Below are 21354 nucleotides of genomic sequence, written 5' to 3'. Positions count from 1 at the left end.
CTCCAAGTTTCCGTGACCCCTGCTATCTGTAACTTCTGAGCCAGTGTGAAAAATTCATGGGCACATCAAGCATGTCCTGGCTTACTGTTTCCAAACAGGAGTCCACATCCTAAAATGCCAGCCCTCAACAGGCATGTAAGGTGGGTAAGCCAGCTCATGGAGGGGCAAACAGAGACCACAGAATGAACCCTGAGAAATGTTGAGACCTCAGGAAAGAATCGAGAGAGGACAGGGCACTTTTGTGGGCTAGAGGCAGAACCAAGACTCCATATTCACAGCAATCCTGGGCGCAGGGAACCACTTACCCCTGGTTTGAATGATGGCAGGCCCAGCCCTACACCAATGGTGGCCTTGTTAGGATTCACTACTGAATTATAGTGGATGTTCCGATGGTAGCTGACACGGATGGGTTCATCCTCATTTTGATGTATCCCATGGAATGTGTTGATAGGTTCTGCAGAGAAATACAAAGAGGGAGCATCCACAGGGTGCCAGGTATGGCAGGTTCAGATGAGTCACCATTAGTCCCTCACCTACCCACTACAGAAGTACCTGTGCTGTACTGATACACCTCCACGGGACGGTTGTACATCTCCGCCATGGCCTGCATCTCAATGTGGTTGCCATGGCAGTTATTTTTCCGCTTCCGGTTGATATAGGTGGTAAAGTCTTCTGTGACATAGTTGGAGAAGTAGTCGGCATTCTTCATCTGCAGAACAGATTGCAAGGTGAATGTCTGCTTGCAGAGATCCTATTGCCCTGCCCCTACCCCCAAGGCATCCCCATTGTCTCACCAGATAGTCCATGCAGTGCTTTCTTACAACTTCATGCATGTCCTGGTCTCCATATACCTGGTCAGCTGGTGGGGGGACAAAAGAAAGGCTGGGATCAGATCTGCCACTGGTGAAGAGTTCCAAGTCACAGAACATCTTTGGGGGAGGGCAGGCTGCAGGATGAGGGAAACTCCCTTTCCTACCCCAAGGCCTGTAGAATTCTTGCCCTTGGCTGGAATGGAATCATGGAAAAGGAGGCAGGCAGGGACAATCTTGAAGAACAAGAGAGTACAGGTAAGAGGGATACAGGTAAGAGGCCAATGATTGTTTTAAGACATGCCTGACTGCTCAAACAAATCAACAACATTCTAAGTCTAACCAGTGGCCTCAGGCACCATCCATTCCACACTCTCACCCACATGAGGACACTGAGGCTTAGGGTCAGTCTGTGACTTGCTCTAGGTCACAGAGACAGTCTGTGACCGTCAACTTTGGAATTCAGTTTTCCTCACTCCTGTAGTGAGCAAGGCCATTGTAGGTTAAAAACAAATAGGTGGGGGGTGCAGCTTAGAGACAGAATGCGCTAATAAGCATAATGTCCCAGGTTCAAAAAAAAAAGGACAACGAGAGAAAATGAAAAAGGGCTCTAAGCCCCTCTCTTTCAGATACTAGTGAACTTAAAGGCAAGAGAGAGTCAAGTGACCTAGGTGTTCTGAGATTCTGTATGCCTCACCTGTAAAATGTAAACAAGACGGATGATTACCTAGTAGGCCTCTCATGGGGATTAAATGAGACAATAGGTATAAAGTGACTAGCAGTGGGTTTGGGACAGAGAAGTTGCCCAGTGAATCAGGGACTCCTTACAGTGAGGCCTGAATGAGTGAGGTACTGTGAAGGTGACTGGAATGAATAAAATCCTGCTTCGGCCTCGTAGGAACACACAGCCTATTAAGAAATTTAAGACACACATGCACCTAAATTCAGATTAATTCAGGAAGGGCAGTTTGTGGCCCAAATGATCCAGGTGCCACAGAATTTGTTCAAACAAAGGGGAGAAGAAACCAGGTTCCTTCTGCCCAATTGAGGATCTTCACACATGCTATTCCCTCTCTTTAGGACACTCTTCCCATCCTCTTCAGCGACTACTTCTCAAACGCCAATAAGTTCTTACATTTTCTTCTTCATTTTTTGTGGTGCAGGGCCATATGCACATGCTAGGTAAGCCCTTTAACATGGAGCTACACACCTGGCCCCCAACATGTTCTTTAGCACAATCCCCCCACACACATGCAGGGCACCTCTATCACCACATTCTGAAAAAGAGTGAACAAGACTTCTGCCTAATCACAGTCCTACTGAAGGCAGAGGGCAATTCACACTTAAGTTCACCCCCAGCCCTGTGCCAATAGAGCGAAGGAAACCAGAAACAGTTTGCTGAGCACATAGTCTGGGTAGATAGGCAGGGAGTGCTCCTCCCTAGGAAATTAAAGTGGGCTTGAAGATTAGGTAAGCCTCATATTCACTGGCTGCCACAAAGAGGGAATTTCCCTTTGTTTCCCCAGAGGGGCCACTGCTCTGATGGGATCTCCCTGGGGCACAGGGTCAGGGCACAAAGGGAACACTGCAGAGCTCTTCCATGCCCAGCAGTCTACCTCTCTGAAGACCTGCCAGAAGAAATCCTTTGTTGCCCTCACAGGAGGGTTCTGTGTGATAAAGACACAAAGGATGCTTTGAGATAGAACCCGGCCCATGCCTGTCAAGTCCTCCAGGAGGTGAAGAGAACTGAGGAGTTGGGGCTATAAAGGCGGGAAGGGGTAGCCCCTTCACTGATGTAAACAAGGATGTGGCTTCTGTGGCCACACTCTCCCCGCCCCCCCAGTGGCACTTCCAGCAAGTCACATGTCCTGCACACAGGCTGGGGGCCCCCTGCTGCTGCCTTTCTTAGAAGCCAGGACCACAGAGCTCGCTGTGGCTGCCCTAGGCTTCTAGAGGAACTATTTCTGTAGATTGAGCTTGCGGTGCCTGGAGACAGTGCTATCTGCAGCTGCAGTAAACAGGAACTGAAATGGGAGTGAAGAGTTACACAGGGGTCTACCACCAGGCTCAAGGAGATAGGCTGAGGTAACAGAGAACATGCACCTCCTATGGAAGGATCAATAATCACTTGCAGGCCTGGGAGCTCTGTCTGCCATAGCTGGATGCCAGATGAAGGAAAATGGGTGACAGTGGGACAGGAAAGGGAGCTAGAGGAGAATCCCATGAGGGTCTTCCCCTTTCCCTGCCACTGACCCCTTTGCCTGGCAGAAAGGCCCTGACACATCCTATGTGTGTGGTACTGGACAAGGCCTTTAGCCTCTCTGGGCTGAAATGTTATCATTCATACAGCAGAGACGGTAACTCTTCTTCTACCCACAAGGTGTTTTAAGGGGAAGGTCTGCCAAGTACCTGAGGCACGGGAGATGGTCAAGAAACAGGAGCTCCACTTGTCATGATGACAATGACTTCATAATATTGCTAGCCACCCACAAGTCAGCCAGAATGCTGCCGGAAATGCTTATTAAGCCCTTCCTCATTTCTCTTGCACTTCCTCCACCAGAGGAAAGCCCCAAATGTAGAGCCCTCTTGCATGCAAGACTGATTCTCTTCCTTTACTAAATCCAAAGTTCTACAAGCCTACCTCCTGTATACTTCATTCAAAACAGAAACCAAGCCAAGCATGGTGGCACAGGCCTGTAATCCCAGCGGCTCAGGAGGATGAGGCAGGAGGATCACAAGTTCAAAGCCAGCCTCAGCAACTTAGCGAGACGATAAGCAACTCAGTGAGGCCCTAAGCAACTCAGAAAGACCCTGTCTCTGAATAAAATATAAAAAAGGGCTGGGAATGTGGCTCAGTGGTTAAGCACCCCTGGCTTCAATCCCTGGTACTGAAAAAAAAAAAGAAAAAAGTCAAACAAAATACTTTAGAAACATGCAGTGAAAAAATAAGCTCAGTGGTAGAACACTTTGCCTAGCATGTATGAAGCCCTGGACTCAATCCCCAACACTCCCACCCCACAAAAAAAAGGAAGAAAAAAATTTAGTAACCAAATTCACATCAAACTAGTAATACAAGTTTCCCATAGACTCCTAAAGTATGGACAAGTTACAATACTTCCACACTTATCACAGCTTTGGGGAAGAACCCCTCCACGCTGATTACAAGCTAATATCCTAATTTTGGAATCATTAACGTGGAAAAATGTGCATCTCTGAACCAAGGAAACAGCAATAGTGCCTGCCCAACAAAGGAGAGCAGGATTTCTTCAATGATAAAAGCAGGAAAAGCATCCATCTGTCACAAGGCAAGAAAACTGCAAACACTTAACATGGATTAGCTTTTCTGACTTTCCCAGCCCCGCCTCCATACTATGGAAAGCCCTCCTCCTCCCAGCAGGTTGGTCCATGGGGCTGGGGGCCAGGCCGGACTTCCCTGCAGGGGATCCAAGGTGGGGGAAGAGTGGCCCAATGGACCTGCAGGGGCAGGGGAATTCAGAGAGCTTGTTTTGATAGAAACTGAAACTCCTCCTCTTGCTGACGCTGCACTTGGCCATCTGCACCTGCTCTCCCCTCCCAGGGTCCAGCTGGAAGGGTCCCCCACCACCCCACCTCTGTTCCCATCTAAAACAGGGCTCAGAAATCCTCAGCACAATACAATTGGTTCCGCCGAAGACTTTTCACACTCCAACTCATTCGATCCTCGCCAAAAAAATCCTCCTTTACCCATGAGGGACAATGACACAGAAACATGGCACAGCTGGGCCAAGATTACACATTTGCAAGGGGGGGGGGGCGGATGAAGATGAGGCCAGGCTGTTAAGGGATAACTTCTGGCTCCAAGTGATATTACCACCCCCTACCCAAGCCAGTCAGCTGTCTCCTTAGCCACTTTACTTCCAAGGGCCAGACCTGATGCTACCTCAATTTCCCCACCAGCAAAAGAAATCAGCTGGAACCAAGGAAAGGCCTGGGAATGGGCAAAGATTACAGGTAGCAGAGGCTGTATCCTCCTCTAGGATCAGAGGTCTGCATTAATTTTACCCCCCCGCCTTCACACACTTCTCTCCCTTCTCTGAGCATACAGCAGTATCAGGGTAGAAATATATTCGAGTGCCCAAATACAGCCAGCAGGGCCTGCCAAAGGTAACTCCTGAGACTAAATACAAACACTACAAACCCCACAAGAACAGAAAACTTTCACATGTAGCAAGCAGATGACTTTGCCACCAACCAGGGAAGACAGAGGGATGGACACAATGTGAGGCTGTGCAAACACTCAGGAACTGCCACCCCCACTTCCTTCTCAGTGTTTGCAAGGGGTAGGTGGGAGAGGGAATGACTAATAGCTCTAACAGATTTGCCTCAACCTCTCACTCTTGTTGGCTGGGGGGAAGCCTCAGGTTCCTTAAAATGTAACCAATATTTGCCCAGACTTATGTGGAGATGCAAGACACCAGACCTGGGATTACCTTTCTAAAGGGCTTTAAGTATATGGCCCTCCCATTTGCTTTAGAGGTGCCTGGGAATCACCTGCACTCCCCAGGTTGCTGCCTGCCTGCCAGAAGAGCCTCAGCAAGTTCTGCTAAGGACAGAAAAGGAAGCTTGGTGTCTGCAGGGAACCTAAAAACAAACCACACAAACGTGGGTACATACAGCAGCAGTGGGAGACAGCTGCCTTGTCTGTTCCCCACTGCCATTCGCTACAGTGAGAACCCTGGCCCGACAGTGGAAAAAAGCAGCCAGGGAAAAGTTCCCACCAGCCTATCAAGCAGCTGTGATATAATCTGGGCTATAGCCCCTCTATCCCAATCAACACACCCTGGCAGGGGAAGACAAGAATTCAGCCACCACAGTAGCTGGGTTTCTGAGGTATCTGCTCCTCTGCTCAAAGATTCCTGTGGCAAACATGAAAATATGAAAGGATACAGGACAGGAAAAGGTCAAAGGAAGCTGTTTACAGGAAGTGGTCCTTGGGAATCTTCCATGGCCTGAATTCAACCTCAAACACTGATGATCTACCACTGGCTTTATCAACTAGATACAACGGGTTCTGGCTTTCTCTTGAGGTCTCAGTTTCCTCATTGATAATACAATCAAAAGTGATCTAAGAGACGGGTACAGTGGCACACTCCTGTAACCCCAGTGGCTTAGGAGGCTGAGGCAGGAGGATTGCTCGTTCAAAGCCAGCCTCAGCAACTTAGCAAGGTGCTAAGCAACTCAGTGAGATCCTGTCTCTAAATAAAATACAAAAAAGGGCAGAGGATGTGGCTCAGTGGTTAAGTGTCCCTGAGTTCAATCCCTGGAACCAAAAACAAAACAAAACAAAACCAAAACAAAACAACAACAACAAAAAACAGTGAACTAATATCCACTCTTTCTAGTATTGATGGTCCATGTTCAAAGACCAAAATGGCCCAGAGGAGTGACCTGACTAATGTTTTTGAGACCCACTGTCATAATACACAGAGTCCAGGCTGCTCTTTACTGGCCCTCACAGACACATCTATGTGGTCTCTACTTGGTTAGAGGCTAGCACCAGAGCCATGCCCAGAGACAGAGATTTTGCTGAGTCAAAGCCACATGGAAAAAGGGAGGGAGGGAGAGAGATGCAGACTCACGTTTCTAGGAGGAGGTTATCTGAGCATAGCAGGGGCAAGGTGCACCACAGGATACATCTGAGACTCAGGCTCCCACTTCCACTCCACCCAAGCCTTTGCTGATGCTCATGAACACCCAGGAGGTATTGGTAGAGGTAGAAGAGAGCTTGGTGCAAGTGATGGGTACTGGCTCCCACAGGGTACACCCAGACCTCAGAGGCAAAACAGAAGGCAGAAAGCTACCTGCCTCAGGATTCCCATCAGTAGAGAGCTACATGCTCCTAGCTAGAAGAGCTAAAGTCCAGAAAGTCAAGGAACATAGCCCTTTGGTGACACATGCCTGTAGTCCCAGGTCTCAGGAGGCTGAGGCAGGAGGACTGCTTGAGCCCAGGAGTTTAAGATCACCTGGGTGTCATAGTGGGACTCATCTCACAAAGAACAAAGTCACTCAGTTGGATAACAACCAAGCTAAGAAGTTATGATTCCTAAGATCATAGAAAGAACGTGTCTTTTGGACACCTCTGGGTTCCCATACCAGCTCTTCTACTAAGAATGCTTCCCTGGGGCTGGGGATATATCTCAGTTGGTAGAGTGCTGGCCTCACAAGCACAGGCCCTGGGTTCAATCCCTAGCACGGCGGGAAAAAAAAAAAAAAAAAAAAAAGAATGCTTCCCCCTTTTTTTTGCAGTGGTAGGGTTCAAACCTAGGGCATTGTACACACTAGGCAAGTATTCTACCGCTGCATCCCCAACCCTCCCAGTACTCCTTTACTGAATCTCAATCTTCTCACCTGTCTCATGGGATAATAATCCAAATTTTGAAGGTAAGCATAAAGCACCCAGCTGAATGCCTAATACACAATGGGGTCAAGAAACAACACATGACCTCTAAGTTTGCAACCTACCCAACTCCAACTCTCAGTTATACACTCCTTCCAACTATTCAATGCATGGCAGGAAGTCAGAGTCTGCTGTCCTTCACACTACAGCCTAACATGACTGCCATCTGTCCTTGCACAGGCTAAACTAAATCTGGGGGGGGGGGACAGAAGGCCTGGGGACAAAGTCCCCTTCCCAGGCACATGTATTGTGTACTTTGCACCAGGGAAACCTCTAAATGAGGCCTAGAGACCAGGGCCTACGTACTTCTGAGAGAGGCCCTGGGACTTGTGAGGTTTTACAGAGAAAAGCTGAGGGCAGCCCAGTCGGGGGAAATGTGTAGCTATAGTGCTGATAAGGAAAGGCCTTCAACCTGCTGTGGTCAGCTCTTCCTGTAAGCTTGGGCCCCTTACTGGAAGGCCCCAGTCGGGGGGAGGGTGTTTGGGGAGAATAGCTAGCTAGATAGATACATATGCAGGAACACTGTTTTGGGGAGGGGTTACTAGGGAGTGAATTCAAGAGCCCTCTACATCCCTTGCCCTTTTTACTTTTTGAGACAGGGTTTCACTTAGTTGCTAAGGCTGGCCTTGAACTTGCTATCCTCTTGCCTCAGCCTCCCAAGTAGCTGAGATCATTGACAGGCACTGCCACACCTGGACAAATATTGCTCTTGATATGGGTTACTGCACATACTAGATCTTCACTAGCTCCAAGGACTACTTCATTACCCAAAACTCAGAAGTCCAACTCCACCAGCCACCCTGTTTCTTCTACACCCAGTCTGAGTTCCCTTCTAAGTTGCTGAGGCTGGCTTTGAACTTGTGATTCTCCTGCCTTGGCCTCCTGTGTTGCTGGGATTATAGATGTGCACCATGCCACCTAGCCGGCCGGAGTTCTTGACACAGGGCCTAGACCCTAACAGCTTACCATCTATTCTTTCTCTATCTTTTTTCCCCAAGATGCCCCCAAACCCGCAGATCTTTCTCTAGGAAACATCCTAGGGAAAACATGAACTTGAGCCAGAGGGATAGCAAGATTGGGATTTTCCTCAATCCAACAGAACATATTGCCTGAACTGCTTCTGCTTGGTATAAAGGGGAGGCAACCACTAACCCCACCTTTTCAAATATTTTGACTGTGAGGCACCACTGAGAACAGCATCTGGGCTTTATCAGTGCTACTGTCCCATGAGGGTCTGCTATGTGTCGGGTACTAAAGAGATTTACCAAAGTAACACCATTAAACCATTACAACTGTGGGGTCTTTTAACCCCATTTTACAGCTAAGAAATGAGGATCAGGAAAGAAGATCTGCCTTCCCAAGGTCACACCCAAGAATCAGTGGCACAGTCAAGAGTGGTGCCTGATCCAGTCCAACCCACCAGTAGATACAGATGGTCCCCAGAGACTGAGAAAATAGCATATACAGAAGGAACTCAAGGAGCCTTTAAAAATACCATCATTTCACAGATTGGGAAACAGAGGCTGAGGGCCAGAGAGTTGTTATGAGTCAGGGCTAGAACTAGAACCCAGGGTTTCTAACTCCTATCAGGAGATACTCCTTGGGAGATATCAGAGCCCCAAAGGGAGGAAAAGGTCACAATATTTCTGGTTTCCCCTTCATAGAGACATGGGGCCTCATGACTCCTGGATGGGTTCACACTCACAGCTAGAAGGGCCTCAAAGATCTAGCTCAGGCTAGCTGGCAGATGATATTAAATTATTAATTGTGTTAGGTACAATAATGGCATTTTGATTATGTTAATAGAGAAAGCCTGTATCTGTTAGAGAAACATACAGAAATATTTACAAATAAAATGATCTGATGGCAGGTTTGCTTTAAAAATACTCTTGTTTCAGGAGAGTGAGAAAGAGTGGTGAAGATGAAACAAGGCTAGCCAGATCTGTACATAAGGATTCACTATTTTACTTTTGATTAAGTTAAATCTGTAAATATCTATTTGATACACACACACACACACACACACACACACACACACACAGAGGAATGGAGACCCCAAACATATCAGAAATAGGGTCTGAGTGAAAACTCAGGTGTCCTATATCTCAGAGTGACAGCAACATGCTGTGGTTAAGAGTATGGGCCTCAGACCAATCTAATCCAGAATCCAAATTCTGGGTCTACCACATACTATACGTGTGACCCTGAGCAAGTTACTCAGATCTCTGAGCTACTTTTCTCACCTGACGAATAGAAACAATGATAGTTCCTATACTCACCTAGCTTGGGGTAGTAGTAAAAGGGTTTCCTATAGTGTCAGAAGAGCTATCTGTCCCTAATTGATATTATTGTTCTTTATCACTGCTATCACTGCTGTTATTATTACTCTTGCACCATCAGACTCTCTCATGACCCAGGGATAGAGGCAGGATACTAAAATGAAGCTGGGGCCTAGAGACCCTAATAAATTAGCATACCCTGCCTCAGCCCTGTCTCGGTGTCTACTCCTGACAACTGGGACACAACTCAGGGGCAGCCCTAGGCCCTTTAAGGGCTGAGGCACAGACTCACCTACAGCCCGAAATAGACAGGCGCCGTCCTCCTTCATCTGCTTGATGATGAAGCCTTTCTTGTCCCGTAGGGCCTTTTCAAACCAGTGCTCCTGCTGGAGGGAAGAGGTGGGGGTCAGCAACAGGGAATTCCTGCACCACCTCCCCAGGGCCCTTCCCTCAAGCTCCAGAGGGGCCCAGATGACTGGCAGAGGGACACTGGGCAAGGTAAAGTTCTTGGCCCTTCTTGGACACTCCTTAGAGCAAGAGACCCTTTGTTTCAGGGAATCAGTTGCTGGGTGAGAATAAGACTTGCTCCCAGAGAGGTCCCAGGTGCCCTGACAGCAGAAACCCCCATCTGCCTTCTGACCCTTGCTGACCTTGTAGGCAGCCAGAAGCCCAGATCCAGTAAGTGCCTGGGTGGAAAATCTGACTCGACTTCAAGGATTTTCACCCAGGGGACATGTTGAAGGAGGAGTGACTGTCAAGAGCCTAGATCCTGAGCCCCACATATAGCTGGGTAATTCTAAGGTGTGTAAGGCAGAAAGCATGCAAAGTATGATCTTGTCTGTGACTGAACACATTTAAAAGATATACATACACACGTTTACGCACATCTATACGTATGTACGTATACAGACATATGCACACAAAACTGGGAAGGCTAGACAACAAAATATTATCCCTAAGTGGTGGTATTACAGGTGATTTTCCTTCATCTTCCTTCTTTATAAAGATATATAATCCCTTGTGCAAATTTCCATCAAGTCTTAGAGAAAAAAAATCCGAAGTTTTTATCAAACATATTTTGCATTATAACCTAACCAAAATTGATATACACCCAGGTATCCCACTTGGGCGTGAACATTCCAACATTTCAATGCAAAAACATTCAGGCATTTGATCATGAGGTGCTATACCAGACACTGCTGGTGCGTTACATAATACAAAGTACATACATGAGGCAACTTTTCTAAATTCTGAAATTTTTTCCAAGTTCCAAAGCACATCTGGTCCCAAAGGTTCAGGTTAAGTGAATCTGTACAAATGCATATTTTTGGTTAAAAAAAAAAAAAACCCACTGTGTACCCCTTAAAAGACATTTCTACTTCAAAACAAAACAAAGCAGAAACAGCAGACCTTTCCCAGGCCCCTTGCGCCCTCTGCTGGCTTTCAGAAGCAGCCAGCCAGATCCACAAACAGGGCTGCAAATGATAGGATTCCAGGCTTGCCCCTTGGGGACTCTGCCCCAACCAGGACCTGAGCTAATGGTGATCAGACAGGGGTTCCACCTCTCTTCAAGGCTATTTATCCCCAGCTTATGCAAGGGGTAGAACCCATTCCCCAGGAAAATCAGGAGAAAAGAATCTCTGGCAAAGTAGTAAGCATAAGGTTTGGAGGTCAAGAATTTTGGGTTCCAACCCCAGCTGTTACTCCCTTACTACCCAATTTCAGGTAGGCTGCCCGAAATCACCAAGCCTCAGTTTCCTATCAGTTGGGGGATATGTGGTCTTCCTGACAGAGCTACCAAGAAGCTCAGGGGAGCTTTAGTACCTGAAGAGGCTTTGTCAATTACATACCACATATTAGTGAGATGGTCACCAACCAAAGAAGGGGAAAGAAAATGACACAGAGATGATGTACAACTGAGAAGCCCACAGAAAGCCCTAAGTGAGTAGCTGGACAGAAGGGGTGAAGAGGGTCGAGGGAATACCTAGCGAATCCCACAATCAGGGCCACACCCCAAGAAGGTGAGGCTAGATTTCCAGATGACAAAGGCACCTGGAACCTGGAAGTCCTTAATGGGCTTCCATGGGCAGCACAAAGAATCCTGTTTATATACAACATTCTGGCATCCAGGTACCCCTCCTGCCCTGGAGGTTACAGGCTAGCACACTATAGCCATGTACCCCCAATCCATTCCTGCCCCACAGGGTCAGCCATCTCCAAGATCCACAGGAGCCTACCACAGTCAGGAGTGTCCAATAGGAAAGCTACAACTATAACTAAAGCTCCAGACCTGACAGAAGTTCACAAACTGCTAGGGGAGGAGCAGAGAAACAATCAATGACCATATGGTATACACAGGACTGCAAAAGAGGTAAACAAGGGGTATTGTGAAACAGAGGAAGAGACATGACCCTGCCATTAAGGCTGGCATTTGAGCAAAGGATTAAGTCACCAATTAAGACACCAAGACCTCCAGAAACACTGGTTAAATGGGTGAGAATGAAGTCACTTCTACCATATAGTACCAGGGATGCCCAGAACCCAGCATGAGTTCAGTAGAGCAAAGGCCCAAGTAGGACTAGGCAGGTAAGCAGGGAGAGCCAGAAAGAAATAACTCATATTAGTAGAGTGCCTGCCCCATGCCAGGTGCCAGATGCAAAGGATGACCTCATTTAGCTGTCTGGACCATAGCCCAAATGGTAGGAAGCATTATCCTCATTTTACAAAGGGAGAAAGGTGCTGGGGTTGGGACACCAGCAAAGTCTGGTGTAGAGGCAACATAGAAAGCCCAATGAGCCACAGCAAAGACATACCTGACAGCCCATCCTGATAAAATGCTGGTTTGTTCCTAAAAGTGAAGTAGGCCTGAGGAGAAGACCCCTTGTCTGGGTAGGATCTGGGTCCAAAGCAGTCAGATTGGCATCTAGGCCTGGATCTAGAGACTGGACCACCAGTCATCCACTGTCCCTTCTCTCTTTCCCTTTAGGGTGAAAATGTTGTTTGCAAAATGCTGCTGTGAGTAGGGGCTGGAAGATAGTCCAGTCATAGGCAAGTTTAAGCTACATAATGACCTGAGATGAGGTCAAGTCCAAGCCCTGAACAAAAGTTCACCACTGAGCCTGTGGGGGAGGTCCCTCAATAAAGGGCTGAACAAAGATCTCTGACAACAGGGTATCCTAGGAGTCAAGGCAAGACTCTGTAATCTACTGGTCTAAAGACCCAAGTGAAACTGAAGCAGGATATGGAACCCAAATGACAGGTTCCAATCTAGCTCCACCACTATTAACCATGCGATGAACAGCTCTGAACCACAGTTTTCCTATCTATGAAATGGGAACAACAAGCCTTCCAACAATGAGGATAATGGGCAGACCCAAGTATTAGAGAACTTTCATCAGAAAGAGACCACACTTCGCAAATTCCCTTTCTATCCCTCATCTGTACTAAGCTGAACAGTGGCCACCCAAAGATAGCAGATGCTAATCCCTGGAACCTGTAAATGTTTACCTTTTAATGAAAAACTTTGCAGACATGAATAAAGACCTTGAGATGGGGTGGTTACCTCGGATTACCAGGTGAGACTTAAATGCAATCACAGTGTCCTTATAAGAGAAACAGAGGGAAATTTGATAGAAGGGGAAACCAAACATACACAGAAGAGAAGGCAACATAAGGATAGACAGAAATTGGAGCAATACAGCCACAAACCAAGGAATGGTGGCAAACACTAGAAGCTGGAAAAGGACTAGATTTTTCCCCCTAGAGCCTCTGGAGGAAGCTTGGCCATACCAACACGTAGCTTTTGGCCTGGTGAAACAAAGTTTTTACTTCTGGGCGCCAGAACTGTGAAAGAATACATATCTGCTGTTTTAAAATACCCAGTTCATGATAATTTGCCACAGAAATAACGAAAAATAATACGACCCCCTTGTAGCACTCCTTGGTGTCTTGAGTTCTAAAGCCACATGGCTGCAAGACAACACAGTACAGCTTCCATTCTGCATGATTCACCTCCCAAGCATCTGCCCAGGAAAGGGGTTAGAATTAAGAAAATAAGAGGCCTGGAATCACGCTTCCCAGTCAGGGAAACTGCTGAAACAGCCTATGGATGAATGAACTGCCACTGGAGGGGAAAGAAGGCAGGAGAAGGTAATAGCGGCAGTGGACAGATGTCTTCCCAGAGCCTATGGTCAAGAGACGTTTAGTATTCTGGGCTTAGCAGCTTTGTCCCAGCAACCCTTGTGCCAAGACCACCCCTCCCCCAAAACACCCAGGAACACTGGCTCAGTTCCATAAGCAAAATAGGCAACCCATCTAATGAGAAATACTGCTCTCTAAGGACCAATGCAAGTCCCCAAGGGTAGAAGAGAGAAAAGCAGACCCCATCCTCTTGCTGGGCTGCTGGGGAGGGATTACAAACCCAAATATACTACTATGGAGAAATAAAAAGGAATGAAGTACTGATACATGCTACACCATGGATGAGGCTTAAGCACGTTATAACTGAAAGAAGCCATGTCACAGAGGGCTACCATATATATGATTCCAATTGTATCCAAAACAGACAAATCAAGACAAAAAGTAGATTAGTGATTTTCAGGGGGTGCAAGGGGATGAGAAGATTGGGGAATAGTGGCTAAGGGGTTTCTTTCTGAAGTGATGAAAATGTCCTAAAATTGACTGTGGTAATGGAGCACAATTCTATGGCTATAGTAAAAGCCACTGAATTGTATAACTTAATCAGTTAATTGTATTGTATGTGAATTACAGCTCAATAAAGTTATTAACCACCACAAAAACACCCAAGGGCCTATGGCACTGACCAGGGAGAAGGAAGTTGAACACCAGCTGAAATGCCATAGAAACCCCTGCTAAAAGTAACACATTCCCCAAAACCAAGGAATCCCGCTTAAAACTTTCATGCAAGGTGGGAGGTGTGAGGAGCAGGGGATTGAAAAATAGAATGCAACTTGCTTCAGAGCAAGTTCAGAATAATGATCTCCCTGCTCACCATTACCCATTTCATGAACAGAGAACCAAGGTCCAGTCAAGAGAAAGGCCCCCAAACCACACAAACTTAGTTTAGAAACAGTACTCAAATCCATGTTTCCTGGGAAGGGACCATTTTCTATTTCCTTACCTGCTAGCTACCCAGTTTCAGTAAAGGCCAAGGAATCAGCAGGCTCCTAGATGGATACTTGGGATGGACAAGTAAAACCCAGATGGTCTTGGGGCAAACATCCCATCCTAAGCAAAAGGAAGAACCAGCCAAGGTCCAAGGTAGGCAAAGTCAGAAACTTACCACTCCAAAATCATAGGCAGGCCTGGGGTTGTAGCTCAGTGGTAGAGCACTTGCCTAGCACATATAAGGGACTGAGTTTGATCCTCAGCATCATAAAAAAATAAATAAAATAAAGGTATTGGGTCCATCTACACTAAAAAATATATTTAAAAAACAAATTCTAGGCAGGGATGGATTTTTACAAAAATGGCAGTTGAGGCGGGAATAGTTTGACTACAGCCATAAAGCAAAGCAGGTCAAGGTGTGCATGGTAGTGCATTTTTGTAATCCCAGCAACTCCAGAGGCTGAGGCAGAAGGATCTCAAGTTTGAGGCCAGCCTCAGTAACTCAGCAAGACCCTAGGAAACTAAAGGAGACCCTGTCTCAAAATAAAGGGGGGGGGGGCTGGGAAGGTGCTCAGTAGTAAATCCCCTGCATAACCAGCAATAACCAGTATCAAAAATAAATTACACACACACACACACACACACACACAAAAAGTCAGCAGGAGATACTGGGGTTCAAACTCAAGTCTGCCCAGCTTTCAGCACATATTCTTTCCTCACACAACTCTACCTTTCCACGCTATTCAAAAGGTCCCCAATAAGCAATCCCACTGAGCTTATTCACTACAGCACAGCTGGCCACAAAATTTGCCACCCATTAAATGGGACCCTCATGTGGAACAGGCCACTTGTTCTGCCCACCAAGTTGGGATGGAAAAAGAGAGGCAGGGAGGAGAGGAAAGTAGCCAAGTTCCTCCTCAGAGGACACCAACTATTAACTGGCACTTCCAGGTCAAGAGCTCTGGAATGAATTTCCTAAAATCTCAAGGCTAAGCAACACTTTGCCAGCACCTTATTTGACCAATGAGGAAACTCAGGCACAGAGAACACAGGCAGAACCTATTCTGGTTCATCCAATAAAACCCAACAGACCTAGAGGTGGCACCCAAACACCCTAATTACAGTACCAGGCCCAAATTCTTCCATCACTTCAGCATGCTCAGGATGCTTACAAACCATCCTTTTCAGAGGGGAGACTCCCAGCAAGGCAGCCATGGCTGGGAAAGGACCACCTCTCCAGCAAATGGACCCCAGAGTGCCAGAAATAGTCCTAAAGGGAGCAGGGGTACTTTCAAAGAACTGGGACCGGATTTACTATCCAGACTCCCTCTCAACATTCCCCTCTGCCCAAAAGATCCAACTAGTCTCCAGGTTACAAACACTTGTGATAACAGTTTCAGACCAAATTGATGTGGCAGGAAGAATCTCCCCTCTTCTCATCCCCAAAAGGTCTCAAATTTGGCCAGGTGAGGCAATGAGAAATTGAGTATCTTCTTCCTCCCTTTGTCTTGGCTGGAGGACAGAAAGCCTCTCCCTGTCATTGGGAAGGGGAGATATCAAGAGCCCACAGAGCTTTACTTCCATGTTCTCATGGGGACAAGTGTAAGGGTGGGATTGCAAGGGGGTGTAAGGAGGTGGCTCTTTGCATTACCATGGCAGCACAGTACCTTCTTCATCTCTGTCCCTGAAATAAGGGATGTATGGCTCCCTATTTCTGTGAGGGGAAAAGAGACTTCACCCCAACCAGGGAGAGAAGAAACAACTCCTGGTCCTGACCCCGTGAGTCCAGATGATTTATCCTGCCAGAAATAATGATGGGTGGGAAGGGAACAAGAACAGGGAGCTCAAGGCCAGGCCATGGCCCCTGTGAAGTACAGAGAAGATTTACCTGAGTAAAGGGGGAAGGGATATGGGAAAAGAATTTCCCAGGAGTGAGGATGCCCCATGCCCCTTCCCTATCTCTGGGAAGAAATGTGCTTATAGAGAGCAGTTCAGAACCTAGACTATTGCCCTGACCACAGAAGTAGAAAGTGAGTTCATCTGAATAGGGTCAAAATCTCTCCTAACGTCAGAGGAAAGGTCTTAGACTTTACTGTCCCAGGATCTAACAACCTTCCCAAAAATAAGGGGCTCAGGTTAAGGGGATCTATTGACCTGTAGGGCAACCAGGTCCTTCTGTCCAACGGGGTAAGTCTCCAACCACATTGAAGATGACCTCATGTCCTCTCCCTGGTGAAAAACAATCACCTGGTATAGTAGGAGAGCCTCATGACCAAGTGGGGGAGGGTCAAGCCTCAGTACCTAAGGCAAAAGATACCTTGGCCCTGAGGGGAATGGTTCAGGCCTCTGGGAAGAAGCTCAGACTTCTTGGAATTCCAATCTAACCACCTCCCTGAGGTGAGTGGGAACCAGGCTAAAGATCCCAAGGCAGGAAACCTTAAGCTCCTAACAGCCCCTATGACTGGACGATATATACATGTTGTCTAAGGTCAGTGAGTCAGTACCCTTAGGGAAGATTCAGGTCTTAGATCCTAAGGTGGCAACAGACCTGGGGGAGAGACACAGGTCCCTCTTTGTCTGGGCCTCTATACCCATGCCTCATAGGAAGGGTGTTAGGGCACAGTTCTGGTGAGGAGAGTTGTCCTGACCATAAGAAGTACCTCAAGTTCCCTCAGGAAGTTCAGACCTTACCTATGGAGACAAAACAGTCACTGGGTTATGTGTGGGTCTCCTACCTCTAAAGGAAACTTCAGGTGTCCTTGGCAGAGTGGGTAAAAGGCCCCTGAAGGCAGGTTTATATCTGTAGGGTGGCCTCAGATATCACCCCTGGGACCTTATGTGGCCCATGTCCTCAGAAGTGGTCTCAGACTGGAGTTCCCAAGACAGAGGTCCCTGACAACCTCAGACCCCTGATACAGAAAAAAAGATGGGATGTTAAGTCTCCGAGGTGTGTTTCAGTCCTTATAATTGAGGCAGAAGGGTCTCACATCTTTGTGGGGTCTCTCAGACCCCTGAGAACACTGAGACAATAGTTCCTCAGGGGGAAGGTCTCATAAAGAACTCATCTTGTAGCCAGATGTGGCACTGCACACCTTAATCCCAGGTACTCAAGAGACTGTGGCAGGAGGATCGTAAGTTTGAGACCAGCCTCAGCAACTTAGTGAGACCATGTTTCAAAATAGAAAGTCAAATGGACTGGGCATGTAGCTTAGTGGTAGAGTGCCCCTAGATTCAATCCCCAGTACTGAAAAGAAAAAAAAAAAAAAAAAACATGACTCCTCTTGCCTGGAATCTTGGCTGGGGCATGTCAGGCCTCTGAAGAAGCCGCAGACTCTTTAAAAACCCTCACCAGGAGGACCTTAGCCCCAGTATCCAAAGCTTTGAGTCTCATTCTCTTGAAGGCTCAGACCTGTGAGTGGTGGGGAAACCAAGATCCCGTCCCTTAGAAGAAGCTTAAGATTCTAGAGAAAGGTCTCAGACCACTGAGAAGAGAAAAAGATCCTTGTCACTCTAAAAGGAGATAAACCAATTAATCTCTGGGTACTGGTGTTGGTCCTTATCCCCAAGGAGAGAATCGATCTTGGATCTCAAGGGGGAGAAAAATCTGATCTCCCTGAGAGAAGTCTTACATGTCTGAAGGAAACCTCAGGAAATACCTCTAAGGTGTGTGTGGGTGTGCAAGAAGCCCTTAATTCTAGAAAAGGGAGTGTAAGGCCCCTGAAAGTAGGCTGAAGAGGTCTCAGGTCCCCATTGTTAAGTGGTCCTACCATACTACAAAGGAGATAAGAGAATTGTCCTCTATGTAGAACGTCACAGAATCTTGAAAGGCTCGCCATTCCTTGGGGATGCCCAGACCTGCTATGAGGTCAGGACCTTATTTGAGATCCCTTGGGAAGGAAATCTTATCTCTGCCTCAGAGGAAAAAAAAAAAAAAAGAGTTCTTAAACCACTGCTCATAGACCTAAATCCCTTGAGAAGTCCTGAGCCCCTGACCCCTCCCTCAGAAAGGACCCCATCCTGCCTGTGACGCTTGGGGAATTTCCACCTACTGGTCTTACAGATGAGGTCCCAGAACCTTGGAATGACAACTACACACCCCTCCCCTTAATCTAGGGCGTCTAACTCAAGTCCTTGGGGGCGGGGGAAGGGGAAGGAAAAGGACCTTTCACGTCTCTTCCGCCAGAGAAGATAGTCAGATCCCGGAAGAGGACCTAGGTCCCTTGGTTCCTTCACATTTGGGGGTCCGATATGACATATATGCCCACCCTCACCATCCAGTCCTTACCTGTTCGACGGTGGCAGGGTCCATGGCTTCGATGCGTGCAGCAGCTGCTTCATATTCGTCCTCACTGTTATAGCCTGCGCCGACCTCTTCACGCTCTGGACTGCCCCCGCCAACCGCGCCAACCCCAGGAGCTTGACGCCGCCGCTTGCTGTGCCCAGGCCCAGAACAGCAGCTGCCCACGCCCACGGCACCGCCCACACCCACCACCACGCCCGCCGCGCCCACCCCCGTCGCTGCTGCACCTAGCGCGTCACCAGGACCACTGCCTGGACCACCTGGACCCCCGCAAGGAGGTGGTGAGGCCTGTTGTGGCCGAGGGCCCGCCACTGCGCCGGGCGGCACGGCCAGCGCCCAGCGGTGAAGAGCGCCTGGAGGCCCCGGTAGCGGGCCCTGAGGTGGTGGTGAAGCCCGGGGACGGGCTCCTACGACGCCCGAGTCACGGTCACGATCGCCGCCACCCACGCCGGTGCCGCCGCCGCCCACGCCCACACCCCCGCCGCGCCGCGGCGCCGGGGGCAGCGGCCCGGGCGGCGGCGGCTCGTTGGCGGGGTCGGCGTCGGGAGGCGGCGGCTTCTTTTTGGGGAGAATAGTCATGGCGGCACCGCCGAGTACCCCCCAGCAAACCCGGCGCGCGGCACGCCGGGAGAGAACCCGGATGAGGGGGCTCCTGTAGTGCGCGAAGCACGACGGGAACAGCGAGACCCGGATAAAGAGATCGCGGCACCGGTTCGAGAACCGTCGGCGGTGCGCAAGTCACGCCCGGAGAACCCGGATGTGAAGTCCCAGACGAAGGCACAGCGGCGAGTTTGTCCCAGCCTTCTCTCCAAGTCCAACGAGTTTACTGCTGCTCGTTCCGGCCTTCTGCTTCAAAGGAAACAGAACCAAAACAAGCACCTCTTCGCCCCGCCCCCTCGCAGGTTCTTGAACTACCGGGTGGGGCCCTGGAGTGCTGCGCACGCGCGCCAAGGCACAGCCACGCCCCTTGCTCCGAACTACGTGGGCAAAATCTCCGCCGCCGCCACAACAATTGCAGACACCAACCAATCGAAGGAGCTGCGTGGGTCCTCGATGACGCCTGCGGGCCAATCGGAAGCTAGCGCTTGCCCTCCCGTGCCCTCCGTCTCAAATTTCAAAGTCGGCACCCTTTTTCCCAGCCTTTCTCCTTGTTGGTCCGGGTCTGCTCTTCACTTCTCTCCGCGAGGCTCTGACGCGCAGGCATGGGTATTCTGAAAGGACAGCATAGTCTGTCCTGCGAACAGGAACGCCTCCCCTCCAGGCTTCCAACTTGAACGCAGTCGGCGAGACTGACTGGAAAATATCAACACTCCCAGAGCATAGCAATCCCTTGTAACGTCACTTCCAGTCCCACCCACCTGCGAGTCTTCTTCCGCAGAAGAGGCGGGCGTCACTTCACCCTGGCAACAAGATGAGCCCTGCGGTGATTCGTTAAGAGATGCCGTCACTCTCGTCAAACAGGCCAACCCTGGAACAGGAATGCACCGTGGGGACAGTGGGTGTTTGTGAAACAGACGCCTTCTCTGGCATCTCCGCCCTCTCGCCCTCGCGTTGACCTCTCTGCCTCTGTGGTTAGTGCGCAGGCGCAGCACAACCCTCCCTCTCTCTCTTTTTTATGTTTCCCCTAAAATTGAGTGTGCTTAGGTCGAGTAAATGTTTATGAGCCAGCTCTGTCACCAGCCAGCATCTCGCAGTGGGGCTTCAAAAATCCCTTCTATTGAGCGGCTAGAGCCCTACTGGCTAATCCTAGCTCTGTCCTTCCAGTCAGTGATATTTAGTAACTCATTTAACACCCACTCAATTCTAAATTTCTGCTTCTCCGTAAAATGACAGTAATTCCAATTTCAAGATCAGAGACTCGTGCATAAATGGTTTTGTGTTGTACCTTACGTATAGAAAGTGATCAATAAGTGCATGGTGGCACAGTGTGACGATTCCAGGCTTTGGGGTCAGGAAGACCTTAGTTTCGGGCACAGATTTTCCATTATAAACTGTGTGACCTCGTGCAAATCATTGTCTCTTGAGATTACCCATCTGGAAAATGGGAAATGTCTGCCCAGACTACCTTGGGAAATAGTTATGGAGTTCAAATGAGCTCATAAACTAAGAAAGGCATTGTGAGAGGTGAGGGCTCCCTGCCATTCTTAAGAGCAAAGCCACACACCTGATTTAAAGGCAAATCATCGTAAACCTTTTCTGAGTACCACCTAACCTTCCTTCAGGTGCAGACCCCAACAGAAGTTCTTCCCAAAGAGGTGGCAGTAATAATTGAGCCCTAGTGGTGTTTTCTGATTGTGAGACTTAATGGGAAGAGAGGACTCACATTTACTGGGACTGTTGTGTTTAGGGCTTTGTCCCAAATGCCTTTGCACATTACATTGAATCTTCTCATGGTCATTTCAA

The 21354-nt window shown here is 48.4% G+C and overlaps 1 protein-coding gene across 5 annotated transcripts in view; it reads right to left on the bottom strand.

Annotated features, from left to right (window-relative positions):
* Window positions 1-20515, bottom strand: part of OTUD5 (OTU deubiquitinase 5) — a 28640-nt gene extending 8125 nt beyond the window's left edge. Inside the window, exons 1-5 of one of the 5 annotated variants that reach the window (XM_079124361.1) lie at window positions 18937-20515; window positions 9817-9907; window positions 795-859; window positions 538-709; window positions 306-454 (exon numbers count right to left, since the gene is read on the bottom strand). In XM_079124361.1, the coding sequence (XP_078980487.1) occupies window positions 306-454; window positions 538-709; window positions 795-859; window positions 9817-9907; window positions 18937-19530 (1071 nt within the window). In that variant the 5' untranslated portion in view covers window positions 19531-20515. Of the gene's footprint in view, window positions 1-305; window positions 455-537; window positions 710-794; window positions 860-9816; window positions 9911-18936 lie in introns of all 5 variants that reach the window. The other 4 variants (XM_079124359.1, XM_079124360.1, XM_079124362.1 and 1 more) reach the window with 4 other exon arrangements.
* Window positions 20516-21354: the final 839 nt, after the last annotated feature.

Source organism: Sciurus vulgaris, assembly GCF_902686455.1.
Source record: "Sciurus vulgaris genome assembly, chromosome: X".
Classification (NCBI taxonomy): Eukaryota; Metazoa; Chordata; class Mammalia; order Rodentia; family Sciuridae; genus Sciurus; species Sciurus vulgaris.
The sequence above is the reverse complement of the archived record's forward strand: the minus strand, read 5'-3'. Positions and strand labels throughout refer to the sequence as shown.